Source organism: Orycteropus afer, unplaced genomic scaffold (assembly GCF_000298275.1).
Source record: "Orycteropus afer afer isolate SDZICR_OR568_19922 unplaced genomic scaffold, OryAfe1.0 scaffold00323, whole genome shotgun sequence".
Classification (NCBI taxonomy): domain Eukaryota; kingdom Metazoa; phylum Chordata; class Mammalia; order Tubulidentata; family Orycteropodidae; genus Orycteropus; species Orycteropus afer.
In genome coordinates, this window is record NW_006921910.1 from 3,402,653 (window position 1) to 3,430,237 (window position 27,585).

General features: G+C 50.4%; 1 protein-coding gene across 1 annotated transcript in view; it reads left to right on the forward strand.

Annotated features, from left to right (window-relative positions):
- The window catches only part of NISCH (nischarin), a 39,399-nt gene that overhangs the window by 11,131 nt on the left and 683 nt on the right, over positions 1–27,585 (forward strand). The window contains exons 4-21 of the mRNA XM_007952054.2: positions 6,423–6,471; positions 7,404–7,567; positions 7,924–8,019; positions 9,367–9,462; positions 11,336–11,488; positions 12,199–12,267; positions 12,790–12,975; positions 13,148–13,276; positions 14,602–14,715; positions 15,082–15,193; positions 19,372–19,496; positions 20,637–20,686; positions 21,525–22,919; positions 25,047–25,068; positions 25,147–25,467; positions 25,866–26,022; positions 26,432–26,560; positions 27,108–27,269. Of these exons, the coding sequence (XP_007950245.1) occupies positions 6,423–6,471; positions 7,404–7,567; positions 7,924–8,019; positions 9,367–9,462; positions 11,336–11,488; positions 12,199–12,267; positions 12,790–12,975; positions 13,148–13,276; positions 14,602–14,715; positions 15,082–15,193; positions 19,372–19,496; positions 20,637–20,686; positions 21,525–22,919; positions 25,047–25,068; positions 25,147–25,467; positions 25,866–26,022; positions 26,432–26,560; positions 27,108–27,269 (3,529 nt within the window). The remainder of the gene's footprint in view (positions 1–6,422; positions 6,472–7,403; positions 7,568–7,923; positions 8,020–9,366; positions 9,463–11,335; positions 11,489–12,198; positions 12,268–12,789; positions 12,976–13,147; positions 13,277–14,601; positions 14,716–15,081; positions 15,194–19,371; positions 19,497–20,636; positions 20,687–21,524; positions 22,920–25,046; positions 25,069–25,146; positions 25,468–25,865; positions 26,023–26,431; positions 26,561–27,107; positions 27,270–27,585) is intronic.

Genomic DNA, 27,585 nt, shown 5'->3' on the forward strand with positions numbered 1-27,585 from the left:
GAGGAGTGGCTGGTGGGTTTGAACCGCCAGCGGTCTGGTTAGCAGGCAAATGTCTTAGCCACTATGCTACCAGAGCTCCCGGCAAGGGTATAGAGAGATTGAAACTCTTAGACAATGCTGGTAGAACTGTAAAATGATTTAATCACTGTGGAAAACGATATGGCAATGGCTTAAAAAAAGTTGGAAATAGAAATACCATTTGATCCAGCAATCTCATTACTAGGTGTATATGCTAAAGAAGTGAGAGATGGGACACGAATAGATATAAGCACACACATGTTCATCAAGCACTATTCAAAGAGACGGAAATAACCTACATGCCCATCAGCAGAGGAATTGATCACCAAACTGTGGTATATATATGCAATGAATACTAAAGAATAATGAAGAAACTGTAAAACACCTTATAACGTGGATGAAGTTGGGGGCCATTATGCTGAGTGAAGTAAGTCACAGAAAGATAAATATTGTGTTAGTCCACTGTTGTAAAAAGGAAAGGTTTACATGTGGAAGGAAACTTCCATTGTTGGTTACCAGGGATGGGAGGGGAGGGGAGGGAAAATTGCTAGACGGGTAAGAGACAAACACTGATTTGGGTGAAGGGAAAGGCAATACATCAAAAGCAAGTAACCAACATGCTAACACTAAGGAAAAGGAAGACACAGAGGTGCACAAAGAGGTACAGACAACAAAGGTAAATAGTTTTGCTACAGAGTATTGTTTTATCAGTAATAACAAACATTAATCTACAGATGCGTCTGTAGGTAGACAGGCTAAATAATCGGGTGAGGGTAGGCAAAAGGGAATATACCCATGACCACATTTAAGTTTGGCAGATGATACTTGTACATACGTATTTTTAAGTGCTATAAGAATGTCCATGTATGTAATACAGCTAATGGGGAAAGTTATGATAATGTCTTGGCCACAGCCAAACACCTTGAGGGTTTGAGTCACTGGGCTCACAGGCATGGGACCATGGTTGTGGGTGACGTCAAGCTGTACAAAAGCATTGTTCTGTATCCTGCTTTGGTGAGTAGTGATTAGGGTCTTAAAAGCTTGTAAACGGCCATCTAAGATGCAACAGTTGATCTCTCCTCTATGGAGCAAAGAAGAATGAAGAAAACCAAAAATGCCTGAAAATAGCCCAAGGGACTAGTAGACCATGTGAACCTCAGCCTACATGATCCTGACACCAGAAGAACTAGATGGTACCTGGCTACCACTGCTAACCACTCAGAAAGGGATCAAAATCGGAGATCTTGAATAGAGTGGGAAAAAACATGAAACAAAACTCAACATCATTAAAAAAAAAAAAAAAAAATGAGGTTATGGGTCTGATAGAGACTGGTGAAACCCCTGAGACTATGGTCCCTAGTCACCCTTTCGGCCTAGAATTAAACTCCTGTAGTTTCTAGCCAAACAATAAACAGGTCTGCAAAGTGAACAGTTACACCAGATAGGTACACTCTTTAGAACAGTCATCCATGGGAGATCAGAAGGACAGCATTTATACAGGGACATAGCTCAGAGGGCAGGAGTACGTAGGAAAGTAGGACACAGGGAAAAGATAACCACAGGGAGGAAGTGGGAAGAGAACTGTTACAGTATAGGGGGTTGTAGTCAGTGTCATGAAAGAAAAGGTGTATGAACTGAGTGGAAAATGAATTTGCTCTGTAAACTTTCACAATTAAAAAAATACTACTAAAAGTGATAGCTTCCTTTTCCAACTCTTGTGACCCTGGGACTGACTGAGCCTTACTGTTGCAAAGCTGAAAGGAATAAGTACAGGAAGAGAACAAATGTTCTTTTCTGAGAGACATTTGGAACTTTAGAGAAACTGACTGTGGCCACACTCTTAGGGAGGCTGGCTGGAGGAGGTTCTTCATCCCACATCCCACTGGGATGATAGGAACCTTCTTCCAAAAGAAACAGGACTTCATCTCTGCCCCTCCCACTTCCAGGGCCAGTTTTGGGGGCTGCCGCTTCTTACCTAACCCTTGGCTTGGCCAGGCTTTGCAGCCTCCTGGGCGATGTGCCCTCAGCCAGTGCCCACATGGGCTTGGAATTGCAGCATTAGTCTAGATAGATTCTCCTGTTTTTGAGGAGCTTTTTCAGGTGTCCATATAAATAGAAATACTTAGCTTCCCAGTCTAAGCTTCTTGGTTCATTATAGTTTTGTTGTTCCTGTTGCTGTTGTTAGGTGCCATCGAGTCATCCAACTCAGCGACCCTATGCGTGGCAGAATGAAACACCGCCTGGTCCCGTGCCAGCTCCTTGATCCTTGCTATATTTGAGCCCATCGAAGTAGCCACTGTGTCGATCCATCTCATTGAAGGCCTTCCCCTCTTTCATTGACCCTCCACCTTACCACGCATGAGATCCTTCTCCAGGGAATGGTCCCTTCTGACAACATGACCAAAGTAGTAAAGTCTGGCCAGTCTCACTTCCAAGGAGCATTCCAGCTGCACTTCCTCCAGGACAGATCTGTTAGTTCTTTTAGCAGTGCATGGTTCGCCAGCACAACTCAAAAGCATCAGTTCTTCTTCGGTCTTCCTTATTCATTATCCAGCTCTCACATGCATACGAGGTGATTGAAAATATCATGGCTTGTGTCAGGCACACCATAGTCCTCAAGGAGACATCCTTGCTCCTTAGCACTTGAAAGAGGTCCCTTGCGGCCAACTTGCCCAGTGCTGTACATTGTCTAATGTCCTGACTGCTGCTTCCATTGGCATTGATTGTAGAACCAAGCAGTGTGAAGTCTTTGACAACTTCAATCTTTTCTCCATTTATCATGATGCTGCTTATAGGTCCAGTTGTGAGGATTTTTGTTTTCTTTGTATTGAGATGTAATCCATACTGTAGCCTGTATTCTTCAGTCTTCATCAGTAAGTGCCTCAAGTCATCCTCCCTTTCAGCAAGCAAAGTTGTGTTGTCAGCGTGTCGCAGGTTGTTAATGAGTCTTCCTCCAATCTTGATGCCACTCTCTTCTTCATATAGTCCAGCTTCTCGGATTATTTGCTGGGCATACAGATTGAGTAAGTATGAGGAAAGGATACAACCCTTCTTGATTTTAAACCATGCAGTGTCCCCTTGTTCTGTTTGAACAGTAACCCCTTAGTCTATGTATAGGTTCCTCATGAGCACAATCAAGTGTTCTGGAATTCCCATTCTTCTCAATGTCATCCACAATTTGTTATGGTCTACACAATCAAATGCCTTTGCATAGTCAATAAAACACAAGTAAGCATCTTTCTGATGCTTTTTGAGCCAGGATCCATCTGACAGCAGCTATGATATCTCTTATTCCACATCCTCTTTTGAATCCAGCTTGCACCTCTGGAAGTTCTCTGTCAATATACTGCTGCAACCGTTTTTGAATTATCTTCAGTAAGAACTTACTTGCCTGCAATATTAATGATATTATTCGATAATTTCCACATTCTGTGGGATCACTTTTCTTTGGAATGGGTACAAATATGGATCTCTTCCAGTCAGTTGGCCAGGTAGCTGTCTTCCAAATCTCTTGGCATAACCAAGTGAGTGCCTCCAGTGGGACATCTGTTTGTTGAAATATCTCAGTGAGTATTCCGTCAATTCCTGGAGCCTTGTTCTTCGCCAGTTCCTTCATTGCGGCTTCGATTTTTTTCCTTTAGTACCATTGGTTCTAGATCATATGCCACTTCCTGAAATGGATGAAGATCTACCAGTTCATTTTGGTACAGTGACTCTGTGTATTCCTTCCATCTTCTTTTTTTTTTCCTTCCATCTTCTTTTGATGTTTCCTGCATCATTCAATATTTTGCCCATAGAATCTTTCAGTATTGCAACTTCAGGCTTAAATATTTTCCTCAGTTCTTTCCGCTTGAGAAATGCCAAGTATGTTCTTCCCATTTGGTTTTCTAACTACAAGTCTTTGCACATTTCATTATAGTGATTGGCTTTGTCTGCTCTAGCTGCTCTTTGAAATCTTCTGTTCAGCTCTTTTATCTTGTCATTTCTTCCATTTGCTTTACCTATTCTCTGCTCAAGGGCAAGTTTCAGAGTCTCTTCTGTCTCCATTTTGGTCTTTTCTCATCTTTTTAGTGACTGGCCTCTTGCTTTCTTCATAGATGATGTTCTTGATGTCATCCCACAATTCTTCTGGTTTTTGGTCATTGGTGTTCAGTGTATCAAATCTTTTCTTTAGATGGTCTCTAAATTCAGGAGGGATATATTCAAGATCATATTTTGCCTCTCGTGGACTTGTTTTAACTGTCTTTAACTTCAAGTTGAACTTGCATATGAGCAGTTGATGGCCTGTTCCACAATCAACTCTTGGCTTGGTTTTGGCTGAAGATACTGAGCTTTTCCATAGCTTCTTACCACAGAAGTAGTCAGTCTGATTCCTGTGTATTCCATCTGGTGAAGTCCACGTGTATAGGTGCCATTTGTGTTGTTGAAAAAAGGTATTTGCAGTGAATAAGTCATTGGTCTTACAAAATTCTATCATGCGATTTCCAGCATCATTTCTGTCACCAAGGCCAAATTTTCCAACTACCAGTGATTCTTCTTTGTTTCTGACTCTTGCATTCCAGTCACCAGTGATAATTAACGCATCTTGATTGCATGTTCGTTCAATTTCAGACTGCAGGAGCTGATAAAAATCTTCAGTTTCCTCATCTTTGGCTATGATAGTTGTTGCATAAATTTGAATAGTAGTTGTATTAACTGGTCTTCCTTGTAGGCATATAGATATTATCCTATCACTGACAGCATTGTACTTCAGGACAGATCTTGAAACATCCTTTGTGATGATGAATGCCACACCATTTGTCTTCAAATTGTCCTTCCCAACATAGTAGACCACATGGTGGTCTGATTCAAAATGGCTGAAACCAGTCCATTTCAGCTCACTAATGCCTAGGATATTAATCTTTATGCTCTCCATTTCATTTTTGACAACTTCCAATATTCCTCAATAATGCTTCGTACATTCCATGTTCCAGTTATTAATGGATGTTTGCAGCTGTTTGTCCTCAATTTGAGTCATGCCACGTCAGCAAATGGAGGTCTCGAAAGCTATACCTTATCCATACCATGAAGGCTAGTTCTACTCTGATGCTGCTCTTCCCTGGTCCTGTTTTGAGAGCCTTCTGACCTAAGTGACTTATCCTCCTGCACTAAATCAGATAATGTTTCCAGGCTGTTCATAAAGTTGCACAGTGTGGTGGTTATGTTTGTGTGTCAACTTGGCTGGGTCTGGTAGAGTGGCTGGACAGCTGGTGGTAGTTATTCCCCATGATGAGACTGGCAGTTACCTCCATGGTGGGATCTACCACAAGCAGCTGAATAGCTGCCTTTGGGATATGGTTTGCTTCCTGTATATAAGGAGAAGCCTTGGGAATGGTCTCCAGCCTATGGCACACTTGGACCCTGCATGTAGCCATGTCGTGCTCAGCAGCCTGTTACGCTCTGCTGACCTTGGGACATACAATGGACTTAAGTTAATGGCCTGCTGTGTGGTTTGGTAACATCAGGACTGTGCCTTTTTACTTGTCAACCTTGGGGCTTCTCAGCCTCAGCAGCCAGCAGCTGTCTGAGTGAAGAAACGCCTCTAGCTCCAGTGGTCCAGGAGCAGGAGGCAGAGCTGGACCCCAAGGTTGAGGGGCTTTCACCCATCCCCTAGAGCCTGGCACTTTGAACTTGGACTTAAAGAAAGCCTCCAAATTTTAAGAATAAACTCCTGTTTGTTAAGGCCATCCCATTTGTGGTATATTCTTGTCAGAGTGGCACTAGGTAACCAGAACACACAGTAATGTATCAAACTGTTTCTCTGCTATTCATAAGGTTTTCCTTGGCCAATTCTTTGTGAAGTGAATGGCCTCCTCCTTCTCCCTAGTCTGTAAGCTGTTGAAACTTGTGCACCATATGCAACCCTACTGGGTTTGAGACACCGGTGGCACAGCCTCAAGCCTCATAGCAACACATCACCACAGTAGGACAAACTGACAGACAAGTTTGTCTCCCTTAGCTGTTCAAAACTTCTCCACCCTCCCCACCCTCCCCTTACATAGATCCCTGCCACTTTCCCACTGTTCGGGAGGGTTTCCAGGCCTTACTGGACTCCCTGCCTCTGCTTGTTCACTCTATCGTGGTCCCCGTCCCGTCCTGTCCCCCCCCCCTCCCCCCAGACACACACGGCTTTTTCTCTGCTTTCTGCTGCTTGGGAGAGCTATGGCCTGGATCCCCAGCCTTACCTGGGTCCTTGCCTCTGCTTCCTCGCTCTGTCCCTGCAGTTGTACAGTTTTACTCTCTGCTTTATTTTGTTTTTAACTTTCTGGAGAGCTGCTTTGCAACAGCAGTAGGGGCAGATGGTAGGCGAGGTGCAAATTCTGGGCAAGTGAACTTTCTAACTGCAGGCTTTGTTTTATCTGTAGGAGATAAATGGCATCACTGCAGCACTGGCTGAGGAGCTCTTTGAAAAAGGTATGTGATCAGAAGTCGCTGAAATACTGGGTGGAACTTCCCAGCCCTACTAGGCTGCTAGGGGCCCAGGTGGCATATAACTCCTCCTGTCAAGGTGTGACAAGTGAGTCCTAACCAGGGCCCACCTCCTTGGGATTGCCCACATCCCTGATCTGTGGGTCCTGCCCTGTAGGAAGCCAAGAAGAACTGTGATACTTCTACACCTTAGGGCTAGCCCCAGGCTCAGGATCTCTTCCAGAGTCCCGCAGTGGGGTTCTGGAAGGTGAGTGGCATGCTGCCCTCTTGCAGCTTTTCTGTCCCTACCTGAAGGGTTTAGGTAGCAAATAGAAGGCAGCCTTGTCAGAGATTATAGGAATAGTAGCTGACATGTGTTGGTCCCTTCCTGTGATGCAGCCTTGTACTCATCATTTTGCTGCCTTCCCCCAAGAGCCATAGGCACAGATGTGGACACTGGGTATCAGAGACTCAGGAACCTGCTTGAGGTCATGTGGCCAAAAGGGGCAGAGCTAGGACTGAATGCCAGAACCTTGCACTTCTGGCATACTAGGCCTGCACCTCACCTGAAAATGTCTGTAGTTAGGAGGTTGTCACGTAGGTCTGTCCCCCAGAATCCTGCTCCTCATTGGCCTTACTCCAGCTCAGTACTTCCAATCTTGACTTGCCCTCACCTCCTTGGGGAACCCCCTAGCCATACATTCCCAAAGCCCTTTCCTCCTCTATAAGGACGTGTGCAGGGTCCGCCCTATACCCCACGGGAGCTCCAGAGGGCAGCTAGCTGGTCCTGTGTGCCCAGGGCCATGGCTTTGCTCACTTGGTGCAGTACACGTAATGGGTGCTTGCTGGGTGCTGGTTGACTGTTGGCAGGGCAGCAGACGCCCTGGCTGCAGGATGGCAGTGGGCCATTGCTCAGCCCAAGGGGCATGGATTTGCAGGAGAACAGCTTCTGGGGGCCGGTGAGGTCTTTGCCATCAGGCCATTGCAGCTGTATGCGGTCACTGAGCAGCTGCAGCAAGGAAAGCCCACGTGCGCCAGTGGGGATGCCAAAACTGACCTTGGGCACGTCCTGGACTTCACTTGTCGCCTTAAGTACCTTAAGGTAAAGCCACAGCGAGTCAGTTGTAGAGAATGGGTGGGCATGCAGCCAGCGGGGGCCCTGACAGTGTACGTAACGGAGACAGGCAAAAGGGCGTCGGGAGAGGGCAGGCCTCTTCAGGGAAGGAAGGCCATCTTTGGTGTTCTTGAGCTTGTGCTTTTGGTTCTTAACACCAGGGGCAGTCTTTGCTTTAGGCCTCAGCTTTCTTCAACTTGTTGACTGTAGATGTGTTGAGTGGGTGTATACCCCCTGTGCCTCACAGCAAGTCAGTTTGGCAGCTGCTGCAGCACTGCCCTGGGAGTATGGACAGGGAGGGGTTGCGGTAGCAGCCCTAACTCAAGCCGGATCTGTGGTGGCAGGTTTCTGGGACGGAAGGACCTTTTGGGACCAGCAACATTCAGGAGCAGCTGCTGCCTTTCGACCTGTCGATATTCAAGTCTCTTCATCAGGTAGAGGTAAGGCCTGGGCCCTTTGCGTTCAGGCAGGGTTGAGCCCTGCACAGGCGGCGTCCTACTTGAGACTGTGGCTCAGGACTGTTTTAGATGTCACAGTCCAGTGTTAATTGTAAGGCGCTGGTGTGTTCACATTGGCCGTTTGTGGCATACCCCGTCCAGGTAAGTCAGGCCCATCTGGAGGCAGAGGAAGAGGGCCCTCTCCTGCTCTTGGCTGGAGCTGTGTGCCTGTGCCCTGGCCTGGCAGCAGGAGACATTGGGACAGGGCAGAGCACCAGAACTTGGCTCTTTCTGGACCTCAATGTGGAGTCAAGGAGCTGGTTTTTGAGTTGAAGTTCCAGGAAGTCATCAGAGTCAAACAGAGCCAATTCTAAATATGTTTTCTGAGACATAACAGCTAAGGGATTTTGGGGGTTCTCTGCCCTCTCAGGTGCCCACACTTAATAAATATTTTTGCATTACTTACTACTAAACTCCTTGGTTCGTGATACCTGTTTTATTAAAGACTCAGTAATGAATAATAAAAAATGTTTGAAAGTGTCTGTTTTTTGACCATGTTTTTTGAACACTAAGCCCTTTTCCTCATGGCCAGTGTATTTACCTTGACTGAATCTTCCCAACAACCCTGTGAAGTGGGCACTTCTCTTCTAATTTTGCTGTTGAGGAAACTGAGGCTGAGGGAGGTAAGGAAGTTTGGCTGGGATCAAACAGTTCATGAGGAAGAAGCTAGATTCGAATTAAGCTGAGTCTGACTCTAGAGCCCTAGACTGTTCTGTCCACAACATTCTAGGCTTGATTTCCCTTGATGGGCACTTTTGGTGTGTGTCCTGCCTCCTGCTGGCTGAGTAAGGGCTAGGAATTAGAGGAAAGCCCCACCCAGCCTGGTTTGGCAGGCAGAGGCTCTGAGGCTGTGGATGTGTATGTAGCACCCAGGTAGGTGGCTTGTGGGAGGTGTGGTAGCCTATACTTGCCTTTCTTGCTCGCCACAGGACTGCAGAAGTCAGTGAAGTGGGGGCTGAATGAGCAGGTGGGGCCACTATTCTCCCTGCATGGCGGTGGCCCCTTGCTCTCTAGCTCTCATTTTTGTGGCCCTGCTTTGTATCAAGCCCCAAGCAGCCCCTACAGAGAAAATGGAGTTCATGGTTCATTGTGAATCTGAGAAGATCGATGCTTTTCCTACTAGATAATTGAGAGAATATTTAGCAGTTAAATTGGGAAAAAGACTTAGGTTTTGAGTTGTCTCCTGCTTCTAAGGCCTCGGGCTGCTGATTATTTTATCGGTTAACGAGCATCTGCCTCCGGGGATTCCTGATGGACCAAGGATGCCTTAGCTGCTGTTTCTTGTTCCAGATAAGTCACTGTGATGCTAAGCACATCCGGGGGCTCGTTGCATCTAAGCCTACCTTAGCCACAATGAGCGTCCGCTTCTCAGCAACCTCTATGAAGGTGAGTGCCAGCTATTTCCTGCCTGGGACACCATGTGAGGGTCTAGATACCCAGGTCGTAGTCCCCTCCCGAGGATGGGTATGGACACTGCTGTTTTCTGTCAGTAGCCAAAGGCTTCCCTGGCAGCTGCACACTTGTACAAAACATCTTGCACTCGACAAGTCCCTGGAACGCTATAGTCCACGTCTTCATCCAGAGTCAACCAGATGTTTTTAAACAAACAAAACATTTTAAGGAATTGGGTATTTTTCCCCACTAGAGTAGAAAAAGGAGCACCAGTGGCACAGTGCATAAGGCATTTGACTGCTAACTAGAAGATTGGAGGTTCAAATCCACCAGCCTCTCTGCAGAAGGAAGACAGGGCAATTTACCACCTTGGAAACCCATTGGGGGTCGCTATGAGTCAGAATCGACTGATGGAAGTGAGTTTGGTTTTTTGGTTTAGAGTAGAAAAAAGAGTCTCTAGTTTTTTATGAAGCAGTTGTTAAGCATTGGTAAATGGCAGGACATTTATTGTTTAGATTGATACAAATGTTCTCTAAGCTTAAAAAACCTTGACTTAGCACTTGTATCTCTGTAAACTTGAAATAGAACAGATGAGGTTGCAGAATGTTTTTTGTGTGTGAGCAACAGAAATATTTGAATTGAAAATACAAGGTTTTTTGGGTTTTTTTGAACCTTTTTGTGGATTGTATCTTGGTAATGTTAAAATCTGCATGTATGTAGTGACTTATAATGTATGAAATCTTTTTTCTCTTCAGTCCGCTGGCTGAGAGAAGCAGGCTTATGTCATGTAGGTGTGGATGTGGTGGGAGGTCAGGCTACCTGACCAAAGCACTCTCCCGAAGCACTCCCTGCTGCCTGGCTGAATGGGCACAAGAGGATCCACTGAGAGAGGAGAGGTCTTGTGGGCATGAAAAGTCCAAACAAGGAAGTGTGCCTCTTCCACTCACTTTTGTGGTATCCCTGTGCTCCTTTTTGGAACCCTCGTTTACCATGTTAGATTTTAACCCTTGGAAACCAAAAGCAGTTGTTGTCGAGTTCACCCTGATTCATAGTGACCCCATGTGTGTCAGAGAACAGTGGAGCTTTTTTACTATATTTCTAACTTTTTTAAATTCTATTTCTAACTTTTATGTATTTTGTTGTTATTTTTGAGAATATACATAGCAGAGCATACATCAGTGCGACTGAACACATACAGTTCAGTGACATTGATTATATCCTTCAAATTGTGCAACCATCCTCACTGTTCTTTCCTAAGTTACTCCTCCCCTGTTAAGTTGTCCACTGCCCCCTAAGTTCCTGTCTTATCTTTCAAGTTGCTGTTGTCACCCATAGGAATTTCAGTGGCTGATGTTTTGCGAGTAGATTGCCAGTTCTGTCTTCCAAGATACCTCTGGGTGGACTCAACCTACCAACCTTTCAGTTAGCACCCAAGCACCTTTACCGTTTGCATTACCCAGGAACACCTAATCCTGTGAAGTAACAGTTAAAAAGTGCCTGCTGTCCATAGTGGGGACTGGCATTGCCAGCTTGGAAAGCACAGTTGCCTAGAAACACCATGAATTCTGACCTTCAGCTTCAGAGATTTAAATCAGAAAAGGCATCACTACCTAGCTAAAGGCTCTTGTGGGCTTGAAAAACGTTTGCTCTTGAAGCAGGGCATATTCCAAGTGGCTGTTATGTTGCTGAGCTTTTCAGTTATTTCACAATCATTGAAAGACATAAGAACCAAAGCCCCATTTTAATGCAAGTTCACTTCCACATGCTAAATATGCTGAAGCCCTTCCTTAAATTTTGCAATGATTGTGTTCCCGGGGAGTGTTGCGTGAGGGCCCCAATGTAGTGCTCAACAGATGTTCTTACACAGGAAGTCCTTGTTCCCGAAGCGTCAGAATTTGATGAGTGGGAGCCAGAAGGCACAGCCCTGGAGGGTCCTGTGACTGCCATCATCCCCACATGGCAAGCCCTGACCACTCTTGACCTGAGCCACAACAGCATCTCTGAGATCGACGAGTCTGTGGTACGCTGTCAGCGGCAGGTGCAAGGGGCTTCTGGGAGTTTTTTTTTTTTTTTTTGGTAACATCAAGTCATCATAATATCTTGAATTAAATGCATAATTTTTTATACATTTGTATATTTATACTTCTCATTTTTTTTTTTTCCTGGAACAACTACGGAAAATTTAGGTCCAGTGCTCTGCCTACAATTTTCTAAGTTAATTTCCAAATGGGATTATTTAAAATGGGTGAGACAGTACCTAAAACCAAACCAAGCACATTGATTGCATGTACATTTGATATAAAAACATGGTAGATGATGAGCTTTACTCCCAAATAGTGGAAGTGGAGAAATCACTCCATAGATGATAAATGGGAGTAATATCCAGATGGTGTTTGAGGGACAGGTGTGTGGTTCCCATGTCTGTACTTCTCTAGCAGTGGTCACGTTGAAGAAGAAGGATAGAATCCCTTCTCTGTATGGGACTGTATCTTTTGTCATTTTTCAAGCCAAGTGTTCAGTAAAAACTCACACTAGAGTCCCTGTGTGTCCTTTAGATGTGCTATTGTGTGGGCCCATGGGAGACATCATATCGGTGACCAGCAGAGCTGGCCAGCCCAGCAATCTGTGGTCAGAAGGAAGAAGGTGATGGGGGGGTCTGTCCACCATGTGAGGACTACACAGGCCTCAATCTCTGAGAGTAACATCCTATGTGGTTTTCTCTTTTACAAGAAACTGATTCCAAAGATTGAGTTTCTGGACCTGAGTCACAATGGAGTGCTGGTTGTGGACAACCTGCAGGTAATGTCATTGGAGACCAGCGCTGCCTACAGGCTTTTCACAAGGCCCCATTAGCCTGAAAGTTCACGGTACTCTTGCAGCCTTAGGGAGTTGGTCATACCCCGGGGGTTTGCTCTCACAGACATTGAAAGAGTATGTGGGTGCACCAGGCGTTTTTAAGTGCAGAGAGTGCTACCTGCTCATTAGGGTCCCGTGGCTGTTGCTCTAGTTCCAAAGCATTAGAAAGGATGAGTAAACACAAATCAGGCATGATGAAGATAGTTTGTCTCCTTTATGAAATGGACAGCTTGGTTTTCACAGCTCACCCATAACTGGACTTTGTTGCCTCTGCAGGGGGAAAGGGGCCCCTGGGCTGTGGGTGTGCAGGAGAGAGCTTCCCTTCCAGATGCCCATCTGAGTTAATGGCACTGACGTGCAGAATTGGTTATTTTAGGTTAGAAGGTCCATCCCACTGTTAATGTTGCTCCCTTTCTTTGGAGACTTAACCTGAGTCTTTTTACCCTGTTCTTGATGCTGCTGCAGCACCTATACAACCTCGTCCACCTGGACCTATCCTACAACAAACTCTCCTCCTTGGAAGGGGTTCACACCAAACTGGGCAACATTAAGACCCTGAACTTGGCGGGTAACCTCCTGGAGAGTCTAAGTGGCCTCCACAAGCTCTACTCACTGGTGAACCTGGATCTCTGTGACAACCATATTGAACAGGTGAGCCGCATCCCAGGAGCACCTCAGGGTTTCTGGGCTTTCTATGCCTTGGCGTGATTATTTTAAAGAAGGATGTTAAGCTTCCTTTCATTTAAAAGAGGCCATCAAACGTGTTGTCGTGTTGCTGAAGTGTTAAGAAGGGACCAAGGGGAATGGCACTCGTGCCTTGCAGATGGAGGAAGTCAGGAACATAGGCAGCCTCCCATGTCTGGAGCACGTGGCCCTGCTGAACAATCCTCTGAGCATCATCCCAGACTACCGGACCAAGGTGCTCGCCCAGTTTGGGGAGCGGGCCTCCGAGGTAAGCTGCTGGTTAGGACACTCTGGGCTTGGGAAGGCAGCTTGTCCGAGCAGCCACAAGAGACTTCAGCTCCTGGGAGTGTCTGGACTGTGTCCCTGTCTGCATTCTGAATGTTTTACATAAGCGGGCTCTTGTAGTTTTTGTCCTTGGGTTGTGTCTTTATCTGGCTTTTGGTATACAGAGCTGGAGTGACGTACACTGTTCTATCCATTCCTGCTTCAGAAGGGCAACCCCTTCCCTTCAGTTCTGGGAAATTCACTTCCTCTCCAGAAAAGGGCACCCTTGCCCCTCTCGTCCCCTTCTGTTGAGGGCCCCGGTGCATGCTCCCCAGTGGGGTTGCCTCCCGTGGGCTCTGCCAGCGCTTCAGACCAGGAGGCCTCTGCCCAGGCAGTCAGGCACAGACTCAGATAGTGGAGGAACTGTCTTCAACTTATTAAAAAAGAAACGTTGTTTGTTATAGGCAAGGGCTAGAAATAAAATATTTTAAATAACCCTGTTCTCTGGATAACTTCTGATGATAAAGGCAGACCAAAAAAGTTTGTCTGCCTTTGCCAGCGTAAACCAGTCTGCTGTCTCCTACCTGCTGGGTGTGCTTGGCCACCTGCCACCAGGCCAACTGAATAGGTGCTTTGCTTGGTTTATTCCATACCCTCGGCCTCAAGCAGATCCCATCCCCATTCTCTGACCCAGGCCTTGCAGCTTCTATTCTCCCCAAATCCCAGGCCAGAAGACATGGGAATCCATTTGGATCCCTTCCCCCACCCCATATTTTTTCAGCCCAAGTGCCCGTCTCTATCCACACTGTCACCCAGGCAGTCTATCAGATGTCGTCTCCTCCTTCTCTCCCAGGCCACATGGTGCACTGTAAACTCTTCTCCAGGCCTCTGGTTCTTCCCTCCCCCACTGCCCACTGCTTACTGTCCTTGTTGTCTGCCTGTGCTCTATCCCTGCCTGCTTCTAGGAACTTTGCCCTCCTGGTTCCCTTGCCTAGAAAGCCTTCCCCTTGTTCTTTGGTGATGTGAGTTGCTTTTAACTGGGGGCTTAGTTTAAGGCACCACCTTCCCCCAGTCCCAGCCATCCAGGAAGCTTTCCCAGAGGACCCTGGCCTTGCTGCCTGACCTCCTGGATGACTCCTAAATGGACTGGGCAGTGTGGTACCTCCCTGGGCTGCTCCAGGAGTTCCCAGGTCACTTCCTGTGGGTGGTGAGCCAGTGGGCTGGCTGAACCTCCTCTGGCCCCATGCCGGTTCTTACACCTTGGCAAAGCCCCCACCATCCTATGCTGCCAACTCCCACAATAATAGCTATTTTCTGGGTTCTCTATAGGTCTGTCTGGACAACACAGTGACCACAGAGAAGGAGCTGGACACTGTGGAAGTGTTGAAAGCAATTCAGAAAGCCAAGGAGGTCAAGTCCAAACTGAGCAACTCAGATAAAAAGGTGGGAAGGAAGGAGATGGCTCCTGGTGGAACTGGGACATGGGTTTACATGTGGCCTCTGAATCCTGCTGCATCACTCCCTGGCTGGGCAACCTTGGGCAAGTCATGTGCCCTCTGTGTTCTGAACTGTAAAGTGGAGATGACTACAGTACCTGCTGCATGGGCTGCTGTGAGGATTAGGCAGGGTCGTCTTCATCCCCACCTTTGCTTGTGAGAACAATTGAGCTACCTCCTCACATCCCTTTACATCCCATGATGGGATGGATGTCTTGTTGCATCTAAGATGTGAGGGATGTTACAGGGATGTTGCATTCTGTTCTTCCTGAACTTTCTGTTCTCCTGGGCTGATTCGAGCACTCTTCCTCAGGTCAGCGAGGACTCCCGGCTCTCAACTGCCCCCTGTGTCAGACCCAGCAGCTCCCCTCCCACCATGGCTCCCACCTCTGCCTCCCTGCCTCAGCCTATCCTCTCCAACCAAGGTAATCGTGTATGTGTCTTGCTGCCTAGCAGAGCTGTCCAGGCCCTGCCTGGACCCCCTTGCTGTGCTGGGGTTGGGGGAGAAATGCTGGCACCTGCTCTTGCAGGGTTCACGCACAGGGTGGCGTAGCAGCCCTCTGGAGGCATAGCGCCCTCTGCAGGCCCTTTTACGGGTGACACATGGTTGGGGGGGTGCCTGGGCTGATTCCAGCTCTAGTCTTGGCTTAGTGAGGACCCCTGATTGTTCTGACACCCATACCCTGTTCCTCTAGGATACCACGGGGTGTCAAAGGGCCCTGAGGCTGCCCTGTGAGTAGGCTTGGGCTGCTGGCTTATAGGATTCCCGTCCCTGCAGGCAGTATGGGCAGGTTGGCTCCTTTCTTGTGTCTCTACCAAGTCTGGAGCCCTGGTCTCTCCATGGGGAGCTTTCTTTAATCATTACCATGGCTCTTTTGGTCTGGCCCAGCCCCAAAAGATTGTGTGTGGGGCCAAGATGGGATGTCTGTCGCTGTGGACCCATGGAAGACCAATCCCTTTCATCTGCCCACTGTCTTAGCATTTTCAAAGAGCTTTCACCTCTGAACCAGGCATCCTCGGAGATGAGTGAGTGAAGCAGGTCCCATGGGAGTGTCTGCTGGCCCGGCCCCCCACGGAAGAGGGGAGGGTGTGCCGTCCCGAGTGGAGCCAAGGCTCGGGACACACAGGAAAGAACACCGCCTGCCCAGGCTCCTGGAGATGCAGAACTTGGTGTGAGGTCTTGGGAAAACAGTTTGACCCTATATTTCAAGAGCCAGAAAAACATTCCCACTCCTTGACCTGGTAACCCCACTGGTGGGGATTTTATCTTGGAGGGATACGGGGAGGGGGCAAAACGCTCACGGCAGCATTATTTATGCTAGCAAAGCATGGCATGTGACATGGTGGAGGACTTGAGGGAGATTAAGCTGTCCCTGTCACAGAGAGAAGAAGACAGTAGGAATGGAAGAAATACTTAATCTAAGCCAAAAAGTTTGGTACAGAGCCAAGGTTTCGACCATAAGATGCTAAAGAGAGTTCGCGGGAATGGAGTGGTGGTGTTACGTGCCAGAAAGATTGCACATTTGCTTTTGTCATACTTTTGACTGAGAACTTTGGGTTGTTTGGGGTTTTGGGGTTTTTTTTGTTTTTGTTTTTTGTTTTTAACATCAAAGGGGGTTTATGTATCACTGTGGAGAAGGTGCTTTCCTGGCCTCTTGCAGCTGGGCCCACCCTCCTTGGGGCCCCCACATCCCTGTGCTTTCCTGGAGGCTGCATAGGGACAGTTTGTCTGTTCCTCGGTCTCCCACATGACTGTAGGCTTCCTGGGACAGGGAGATGCATCTGGTTCTCAGGGCCAGGGATGCAGCCGGTTCTCAGTCAGCATTTGGTGAGTGAGTGAGTGAGTGAGTGAACGAGTCAATGAACACGCATATGGAAAACATGCTGGTTGAGAGTAGACCTCGGGCGGGCAGGGTAGGTGATGTGTCCATCTCCAAGGCTATAGCCCCCCAGCCCTCTGTAGCAGCCCAGGCTGCAGCTCCACACCCTCACACCCTGGGACACTCCACAGAGTGGGTCACTGTAGTCTGTTTCCCCTTTCCCGGTTACTGGACATTGAGATGTTGTCTTCAGATTTGCACCTCTTATAAATAAAACTACAGTGGATGTCTCTGTGTGCACATCTCTTTCCTTTTGTGAGAAACAAAAAAAGGGCCGGGCCCCTGTCTAAAGATTCTCCTGACGTCCACATCCCATCCTCAGAATGGCCATTTCTGACCGCTTGTTTGTACAGGCCACAGGCCAAGAAGGAAGCTGACAGACTGTCCCTATCCCTATCCATGTTTCCTCATCTCCAAACAACTTGGTGAGGGAGGGTAGTAATGTCCAGAAAACGCTATTTGTTTTCTTCTTTCTAATGTGGAGGAATCCTCATTTTTTGTTTCAGCTATGTGCTCATGGGTGTTGCCTGGATGGGCAGGGATTTCTCCTATAGGAGTGGGTTTCTTAGCAATGCTTGTTATTGTTCCCGGTCTAATTCTGTAGGAAGTGAACATACTTGTGAATATATTGAGTACTCAAGGTCTGCCTGAAGGGGGCACTTTCCATTGAACACCAGGCCTCTGGTCGTCTCAGGAGCTGTTAGCCCAGCTTTTCAGAGCCCTGGAGGGTTGTGACTGGTAGGGACTGATGTGTGAAATGCCTAAGTTGATTCTGCAGCTGCATCGGGAGCTGGGAGGAAGCATGTAGGGAAGTGGTTAAGAGCAGGCATCTGGGCTTCAGAAGCAGCTGAGTTTGAGGTCTAGCAACCAACTTTCTGGCCGTGTAACCTCAGGCAACTTGTGGCCTCTCTGAAGCTCTGTTTTCTCAATTGTTACATGGATACACCTTACTTCATCGACTCTAAGATGCACTCTTGTTTCTACTTCGTGACCTCTCTGAAATTGAGATCTTTCAGTGGCATCTCATAGTCACTGTCAGCCTGCTGTTATTTGTGACGGAGTCATATCAAAACATTCCAGACGCTTCTACTAAGACCAAGATGGTGCCACATCCCCGCATCTTAGATTCAATGGAATTGTGGTAAATAATGAGAGGTGTGCATGAGTAAATGCTTAGGAAGCTCTTCGCATGGCTCCTAACTCACCAAAAGTGGTCAATAAAGGCTTCCCTTTTCTGCATCCTTAGCCAGGGGTTGGGTGAGGGAGACAGGACAGTACCTTGAGGAACTTGGAGCCTAGAGTAGAGACAGCTTTGTGGTGGAGCTGGTGTCTGAGAAGACTTGAAGGATGAGTGGATCTGAAGATGGTCGGGAGGAGGGGTGGACCCCAGGAGAGAGCAGCAATGTCAGCCAGAGCCCAGGGAAGACCCAGTAGGTGCCATGGCGTATTGCCCGCATGGCTGTGTGCTTGCCGCCCTCTTGTCTCTGCACAGCCTGCTGCTTTGCTCTGTGAGTGTCTGGCCACAAGCCATCTCCTTGCCTGGCCACGGGCAGAGGACCTGGGCTGCGTGAGTTGTCCTGTCCCTGGCCAGCAGCTGAGCTGGACAAGGGACTCAGACCTCTGGGGCTCTGATAATTTCACTGGGCCATGGTGACTGGTGGTAAAGCTGAGCTATAGGGACACATTGAAAAAGCCTTTACCCTCAACCAATCTACAAAATGTCTGGAGTGAGGTAACCACCACCCCAGCTGTGGTAGTGCCGTGGAAGAGTCTCAGCAGGGTTTAAAAGCACCGTGTGTTTCCCGGGTGCATAGATCTGGGTGTGACTGTCCAGGGGAGGCTGAGTGGAGCATGTACCATAGGAAGCAAGCCCAGGGGAGCCAGGCACAGGTGGTGCTCACTAGCCCAGGAGGAAACCAAGGCCCATTAGAAGGTCTAGCCTCCCCAAGTGAGGGGTCCTAGCCCTGGCGTGCCCGAGAATCTCTTTAGAGATGTGGATCGGGGGTGGCATCTTGTTAGGGGCTTGATAGACCCTTGAAGGCTCTTGATAGACACACCACCAAACTGCTCTCCCAGTGGCTAAGCCAGCTCACACCAGCGCCGCCTCTGCCCAGCTAAGCCAGGTCTGGGCCCCAGTCAGTCTCATCTTTGCCAGAGTGATGATAACTGGGTCTCTTGCTCTAACTTGCATTTCTTTGATGACTTATGAGGGTGAAAGTTTTTTTCTCTGCTCCATCCATTGGCCTTTCTGCCTTTGTAAAATGTCTATTTGTGTCTTTAGCACAGCCTCCTAGTGGGGGTTCCAACCTTCTCCCTTCATTTTTGTAATCTGTAAGAGCATTGTAGAGATTAAAGATAAAAAGTCTTTTGTCAAATACTGCAAATATTTTTCTTCCTCATTTACTTTGTTTTTGTGTTCTCTTCAGTTTAGTTCTTCTTTAATTTATAGAAGTTTAAAGTTGTGTGTCATGACACCACTCTGTTTCTTCCCTTGTAGTTAAGCTCACAGAGGTCCCCCTACCCTGAGATTGGTTGACCAGCCACTTGCTCTTTCATTGAGTTATTTACAGATTTCAGTGTTAATGTTTCCTTCTTTATTCCAAGTGGCTGGGTCTGGGTCTGACTAACCCCAGCTGAGCCGGTAGCCCCTGGCCCAGCCCCGGTGGTTGAACAGCTGCTCTCCCTGCCCCGCCTGCCCCACCCGCCTGCCCTGGTCTCTCTAGGAATCATGTTCGTGCAGGAGGAGGCCCTGGCCAGCAGCCTCTCGTCCACTGACAGTCTGACTCCTGAGGACCGGCCCATTGCCCAGGGCTGCTCCGATTCCCTGGAATCCATCCCAGCAGGACAGGTAACATCCTCCTCCTGCTTCAGGGGCTTGATGTCTGTCCGCTGCCGGCCCGACTCTTCTGTGTGAGGTGGTCTGGAAGCACAGAAGCCTGGCTGGGGCACAGCAGATGTTACCAGTGTTTGGTGCACTTGATGTTCTTGGACATGTTTCTAGCTTAGTTTTAATGACAAGCCCAGTAGCTAAGGGTCTGTGTTCAGTGTTACTCTCCCAAGGATTCCATGGGAATGGCAGTTCCCTGTCCCTGTGCCCTGGTGGGTAAAGCCAGATGACTCACTTCAGAGCCCATGTGAGTGGACTCTCCTGGGGAAGGCAGCCTAGAAGGCCCTCTGTGGTGGTGATAGGGGTTGGCTTCAAACCCACCAGAAAGGGTTTCCCCCGTACTGCCTCGCCCCCTGGAGCAAGTCTGCTCATTCTTGGCTTATCACCCTGGTAGTTACGGACAGCATAACTTCAGCAGCATTTCTGTCGTAGCTGATGAGGTTTCTAAGGCCTTCTTGTGTCCTAAGGGGAGAGAGGAAGAAGTGGGATGTGAGAAGCTCACTTGATAATGGCATGTGCTTGGTGCCTGGGCCGCCTCTAGCCATGTCTCCTCCATTGAACACTACAGGATCATGGCAGTACAGCACTTGTGGTTTGCAGAGCCCTCACTCTGTGCCCAGCACCCATAGGCACTCTTCCCTTCACCCTCCTGGGGTCACTAAGCTAGTGAGGGGCAGAAGTGGACCCAAGGCCAGGTGTGTTCTTGCTTTCCCAGCCACCCAGAGACTGTTGGGAGGGCCTGCCAGGCACTGCCTCGGCTCATCACATACTTTAGTGACCACAAAAGGCCAGGCCAAGTGGGTAGACTGTCCACGTTACCATCCTGGTAGCACAGGGAGCCCTCAGATGGCGAGGGCGCTGGTCCAGGGATTGGGAACCTGGACTAGGTCAGACAGACATGGCTGTGAATCCCAACCCTACTGTGCTTTTGTGGGATAACTGGGCCATCTCTCTGCCTCTCTGGGCCCCAGAGCACATCCTAGAGTAAAGTGTGTGGACAGTGCAGACCCTCTTAATGGGGAGATTGCTGGGGCCAGGCCAATGAGGAGGGGCAGAGCAGGGACAGCAGGTGGAAGGCTGACCCGTTTCCTTCTCTATCAGGCAGCTTCTGATGATGTAAGGGATGTGCCAGGAGCTGTTGGAGGTGCAAGGTAAGTAAAAGGCCAGGGATGCATTCTGAACCTGGCTGGGTACCCTGGCCATTGCTCTCTACTCACAGCTGCCTGTGGGCAAGTGGATTTTGTTAAAAATCTGTTGACAAGTCCTACAGAATTATTTTGTCCTTTAAATAAACACATAGGGAATGGATTCTGGTCTGTTTGCAACTTCTAATCCATAAACTCTGCCTGACGCATGTTAGTCCTACATTAGGGGTCAGCAGGTCTTGGCCTGTTGGGTCCACAGCCTATCTTGTACAGGCCATGAACTAAGAACGATGTTTATATTTTTCAAGGGCCATTAAAAAACACTAATAAGAAGATGTAAACTGTCTGGCTTCCCAGCAGGAGCACACCAGCCCCTGATCTACGCCTACTCTCACAGAGGGCAGTAAATGTGAATGTGAATGTAAATGTAAATGAAGGTCCTAAGACTTGACCCAGCACCCCCCCACCCCCGCCCCTCACTGGCCACTGGAAGGAGCCCTTATCCATAAATGGGTTGTGTCCTTGAGTGCTCCTTGCCTTTGGGGCTCATGGCCAGCCCTCCTGAGTAGATGTGAGGTCTTCGTGGAGCTTTCATAAGGACCAGTGTGATCTGGGAAAGACTATCTGGACAGCTGGGGTTGCAGGCCCAGGAGCGTGGGCTCTGGTTACCCTGACGATCCTGGCCTTGAAGCTGTCAGCACCAGGGTGCTTGTCCAGTTTTGTAGGAGGCTTGGGAGACCTGTAGGGTAGTTCCTTAGAGCCAAGGTGTAAGCAGTAGGCTCTAACCATGGGAGGCTGGAATGTTCCAGTTTAGACATCACTAACTTGGCCTCTCCCCACACAGCCCGGAGCATGCGGAGCCGGAAGTCCAGGTGGTGCCTGGGTCTGGTCAGATCATCTTCCTTCCCTTCACCTGCATTGGCTACACCGCCACCAACCAGGACTTCATCCAGCGCCTGAGTGCACTGATCCGGCAGGCCATCGAGCGGCAGCTGCCCGCCTGGATCGAGGCCGCCAACCAGCGGGAGGAGGGCCAGGGCGAGCAGGGCGAGGACGAGGACGAGGAGGAGGACGCTGCCGAGAACCGCTACTTTGAAATGGGGCCCCCAGATGTGGAGGAAGAGGAGGAGGGTGGCCGGGGGGAGGAAGAAGAGGAGGAGGAGGAGGAGGAGGGCGAGGAGGAGCGGCTGGCCCTGGAGTGGGCTCTGGGCGCAGACGAGGACTTCCTGCTGGAGCACATCCGGATCCTCAAAGTGCTGTGGTGCTTCCTGATCCACGTGCAGGGCAGCATCCGGCAGTTTGCCTCCTGCCTGGTGTTGACCGACTTCGGCATCGCCGTCTTCGAGATCCCACACCAGGAGTCACGCGGCAGCAGTCAGCACATCCTCTCAGCCCTGCGCTTCGTCTTCTGCTTCCCGCACGGCGACCTCACCGAGTTCGGCTTTCTTATGCCTGAGCTGTGTCTGGTGCTCAAGGTGCGGCACAGCGAGAACACGCTCTTCATCATCTCTGACGCCGCCAACCTGCACGAGTTCCATGCAGACCTGCGCTCATGCTTCGCCCCGCAGCACATGGCCATGCTTTGCAGCCCAGTGCTATACGGCAGCCACACCAGCCTCCAGGAGTTCCTACGCCAGCTGCTCACCTTCTACAAGGTGGCAGGTGGCTGCCAGGAGTGCAGCCAGGGCTGCTTCCCTGTCTACCTAGTCTACAGTGACAAGCGCATGGTGCAGACAGCTGCCGGAGACTACTCGGGCAACATCGAGTGGGCCAGCTGCACGCTCTGCTCAGCTGTGCGGCGTTCCTGCTGCGCGCCCTCCGAGGCTGTCAAGTCTGCCGCCATCCCCTACTGGCTGCTGCTCACACCCCAGCACCTCAATGTCATCAAGGCTGACTTCAACCCCATGCCCAACCGTGGCACCCACAACTGCCGCAACCGCAACAGCTTCAAGCTCAGCCGCGTGCCCCTCTCCACCGTGCTGCTGGACCCCACACGCAGCTGCACCCAGCCACGCGGTGCCTTCGCTGATGGCCATGTGCTTGAGCTGCTCGTGGGCTATCGTTTCGTTACTGCCATCTTTGTGCTGCCACATGAGAAGTTCCATTTCCTGCGCATCTACAACCAGCTGCGGGCCTCGCTGCAGGACCTGAAGACTGTAGTCATTGCCAAGACCCCTACGACTGTGGGCAGGTCATGGAACCCTGTTGGGGACGGCCAGCCTGCTGAGGGCAGGGCCAGGTGAGACCAAGCACAGGCTCTCGGGTGGAGAGATGTGAGGCTGGTGTGTGTGTGAGCAACTGTCCAGGGAGTCCATTGTCACCGTGTCTGAGACCACTCACCCTATATCAGATCCTGTGCATCTGTAGTTGGTGAGGAGCCCATGCCGAGCCCGGCTCTCACAAGGCCATTCTGTCCCTCAGATTCTCACCTCCTGACTGCCCTTGGCTCCCTTGGACTGGGCACTGGGCTGCACCTTCTCTCTCAAGACTTTAGAAGAGGTCCAGTCCTTTGTCACATAAGGCCCAGCATGGCTGGGCCCCCAGTCTCCCACCTCCATCCATCCCTGAGACATAGCTCCTAAGCCCCACCCTGTTTGTGAACCACAAATCCCTGCCAGTAAGAACTGGTCTACTGAGGGGGTCCTCTGTTTGGGTGTGATTTTGGCTAGAAGTGGCACAATCTGAGTGTCTGAGTTTAGGGGATCATTTTGTCCAAATGCTCCTTTTCTTCAGGGGTACAGAGAAGGAAGGACATGGATATTGGTAGCCCTGAAACACACACTACAGCTGACACCCTGTGCTGTTCTTCCTCTCCCCAGCCTCACACTGCTCCTGACCCACTGAGCATGGCTTCCTCTGACCTCTCAGGACCTTCCTCACCTAGTTTCCTTCAGGGCCTCCTGGAGATAGGCCTGGAGGGACCCACAGCTCACTCCCTGCCACACACACACCTGTAGCTTAAAATTGGGGATTGGTTGAGACAGCCTCAGGGGTGCCTCCATCTCCTTCTCTTCCTGGCTCCTGGACTTCAGATTTACAAGGACTTCCCCTACTTGGGAGTCCCTGGGTGGTGCATACAGCAAAGGGGTTTGGCTGCTGACTGAAGGGCTGGAGGTTTGAGTATCCAGAGGTACCTTGGAAGAAAGGCCTGGTGATCTGTTGCTAAAAAGCCACTAAAGACTCCGTAAAGCACCACTCTGCTCTGACATGTGCAGGTGGCATAAGTTATTTGGCTCGATGCCATCTGTTTTCTTGGCCCCCACCTGGGGAAGAAAGCCCTGCCTGTCCTGGCCCCTAAGAGTCTCCCTCCTTTCCTCTTTACTGTTCGCTGCCCCCACCCTGCCCCAGCATCTCACATATCTGCCTTCCCCTGAACCAAACCCCCAGCTAGTGCTCCCTCTTGGCCTATTCTGCCCAGCCCAAGCACCACACCCTCCGTAGAGACACCTGGTACTCTCAGATGCTGTGAGCCATTTTGCTGGAGGGGGACCAGTTGGCCATCTCCTCTGTACTGAGCCTTTGGGTGGTGGATACCTTGTCTTCATTTCACCACCATCCCCAAATCTAGCTGGCGTCTGCCCCTAGTGGGGATTGCCTGCAGAAATTGAGGTCCTGCTCCACACCAGCAGAAGCACCGTGCTAGGGCAGCAGGAAGAACAGCCCAGAGGCTTCTTGGGGGCACTTGGCTAAGTCCAAAGTGGTCAGGCCTAGGGATCTCGTTCAAGAGGTCCAGTTGAGATGACATTCATTAGATTCCCCATGGGCATATAGGCTGGTTGCAGGGGACTCAGGGTTCCTTAATCTCAGTGAGCTTCAGGAGTTCAAATGTGATCTTTTGCACAGAATGGAACAGTAGCAACCCAGTGTGGCTACGTGCAGTGGTGGCTAGGTAGAGTGCCTGGTCCACCTGTGGAGGCCCCAAAGGGCAAACTGAACAGCAGTTTTGAGTTTTTTATTTCACTTCCACAAGCAGTGTCTGGGCGGGCACTCGAGTCCCAGCCTTCTTCACTTGGTCTAACCTCTGGACTCTGGAAGGGCTCTTCCACCACCTCTGCCACCTTCTCAAAATCGATTTTTGGTCCATTGGCCAAAACCACCACCCCATGTGTCTGGCCACCTTAGCCGTGGGGTGCCAGACTAGGCCCACCCTCCTCTTAGCTGTCCAACTCCCTGCTGGGATGAAGGGAGCACTTCCCTTATTTTTTGTTGACCCATAGAGAACCTAGTGATCAGATCCCAAGGATGAGCCCTGAGGTGGTATGTGGTGTACGCTCTCTCTTTGTGCTCTGAGTTACATACACATTGCGTATGTCGACCTGGGGTGCATATATTAATTTGGTGTTTCTCGGGGGATTGGTTGATACAGCAATGACCAGCATCCCCAAGAGGCCCCGGCTCCAGTTCCTGCCCCACCAGAGGCCCCAGCCCTGGCCCCAGCAGAAGCTGAGACCCCAGGCCTGGTGCAGACCCCAGCAGAGGCCCCAACAGAGGACCCAGCAACTGCTTCAGCAGGAGTGGAGGCCCCAGCTCTGGTGTCAGTGGATACCCCAGCAGAGGCCCTGGCCCCTGCGCAGGATCCAGTGGAGACCTTGGCCCCAGGGGAGACCGCAGCCCAGGCCCCAGCACAACCAGAGGCACCCACCCAGTACCCAAGCGACCATCTGATCCAGTCCACCTCAGAGGAGAATCAGATCCCCTCACACCTGCCTGCCTGCCTGTCGCTCCGGCACATTGCCAGCCTGCGGGGGCGTGCCATCATCGAGTTCTTCCACAGCAGCATTGCTGAGGTACCTGGACCCAGGGCACATGGTCTTGCTGACTGGTATTTGTGTGGGGAGAGGTGTGGGTTCTGGTTTTGGCATCAGTCTTGGGTTTCCTGATGTAGAGCGAGGTCACATGAGGACTTGGTGTTGCTCTCCTCCAGCTTCAGCTTTGAGGACCTGGGTAGGGAGCTAGTGAGCTGCCCACCCTGCCTGGCTGTCCCTTCACCCCGCACATCCCCGTGTGGTCACCCCTGGCCCAAGCTGACCCCTTCACTGGGCGTGCCCTACCCCCCGCTCTGTGGGAGAGGTCCATCCTGTCTGCAGCTTTACTTTCAAGCATGGTCGAGAAGTAGAGGGTGCATTCCCTGCACCCCTGCTGGCTCTGCTCTCCTGCAGGCCCCAAATCGTCCCTCTGTCTGCAGGTGGAAAATGAGGAGCTGAGGCACCTGATGTGGTCCTCCGTGGTGTTCTATCAGACGCCGGGGCTGGAGGTCACCGCCTGTGTACTGCTTTCCACCAAGGCCGTGTACTTGGTGCTGCATGATGGGCTACGGCGCCACTTCTCAGAGCCACTGCAGGGTATGCTGGGGCCGCCCACCAGTCTACCCACTGCCCTAGGCAGGGTAGTAACAGCACATCCATCTGGGAGCTATCCACAGGGACCTAAGCCCAGGCGTGAGAATGCCGAGCTAGCCCCAGTGAGTGCATGGGGACAGGCTGGAATTAGGAGGAACTGAGCAGTCCCTGCCCCCTGGGACCTCAGTGGGAGCTTTTGGTAATAGCTTGTTGTAGGGCTTATGGTGACCCACTGAGCTGGGTGAGGCGCAGACCCTGGAGGCCTCGTGGGCGGAGAGGACGCCCTTTAGCAGGACTTGGCAGGCAGACCGGCCAAGGGGGTCATTCCTGCTGGGCATTGCTGCATGCCTGGAACCCTCACACATTTCTGCCCCAGCCCCCATCACATTCAGTCTACTTCTTTCCATCACAGATTTCTGGCATCAGAAAAACACTGACTATAACAACAGTCCTTTCCACATCTCCCAGTGTTTTGTCTTAAAACTCAGTGACTTGCAGTCAGTCAACGTTGGGCTTTTTGACCAGTATTTCCGGCTGACGGGTGAGTGACCCTCTGTGCCTGACCTGTTTTGGGTGAAAGCTGGTGTCACTAGTGGGCTTCACTTCCACACAGGAATGCGCTATTGGAGCAGAGTTATCTCTGCTCACAAGCCGGTTAGCCAGGGCGGGAGGAAGCAGCTTCAGGAACTGCTGAGAATGCAGAACTCATCCCAAAGTTGGGAGCAGGGGGTGGGGTGTACAGCGAGCGCCAAGCCCAGACTGAGGCAGTGAAGTGCCTGCGGGCAGACAAGTGGGTCCTGGATTCCTGAGGCAGGATGTTTCTGACTCACACTTCCTGAAGAGGGAAAGCTAAGCTTTTTCCCTGATGCCGTATCCCCTTCCAGAAAAAAGTCTCAGCCCTTCCGGCCTAAGAAATGGCTGCCTCCCCGGCCCCCAGCCATGTTGCCCACATGAGCCCCCTTGGCCCTGGGCTTGTGGGCTTTCAGTTGTGCTGAGAACTTCCTGGAGACTAAACCGGCTTTTGAGAGGCAGGGACAGGGCTGGAGGAGTGGTAGTCTCTGGCCATGACCAGCCCCCCTCTCGTGCAGGCTCCTCCCCAGCGCAAGTAGTTACATGCTTGACTCGGGATAGCTACCTGACGCACTGCTTCCTCCAGCACCTCATGGCCGTGCTCTCCTCATTGGAGCGCACGCCCTCACCTGAGCCTGTTGACAAGGACTTCTACTCTGAGTTTGGAAACAAGAGCACAGGTATGCCCAGCCCTGGGCTGACGTCATGGCTTCCCCGCTGACTCCGGAGCATCCCTGTGCCCTAGAACCTGCTCTGCTTCTGTTCCCCTCTTGCTTTCTCTGTCACTTGTGCTGCTTCACCGGCCAGGGTTTTACAGGGGGATTTTCCATGGCCAAGTCTCCATCTCAGCAAACCCTCATGCATTCAACAGACACATCTCAGGGGTCTGCTTAGGTCTGGCCTATGGATCTCTGCCTGAGGGTGTGGGTTCGGAGGGCTCACCCCAGCCTCTGGCGAACAGTGGCTCATGCTGGAGTCTCTGGGTGGCTTAGGGTC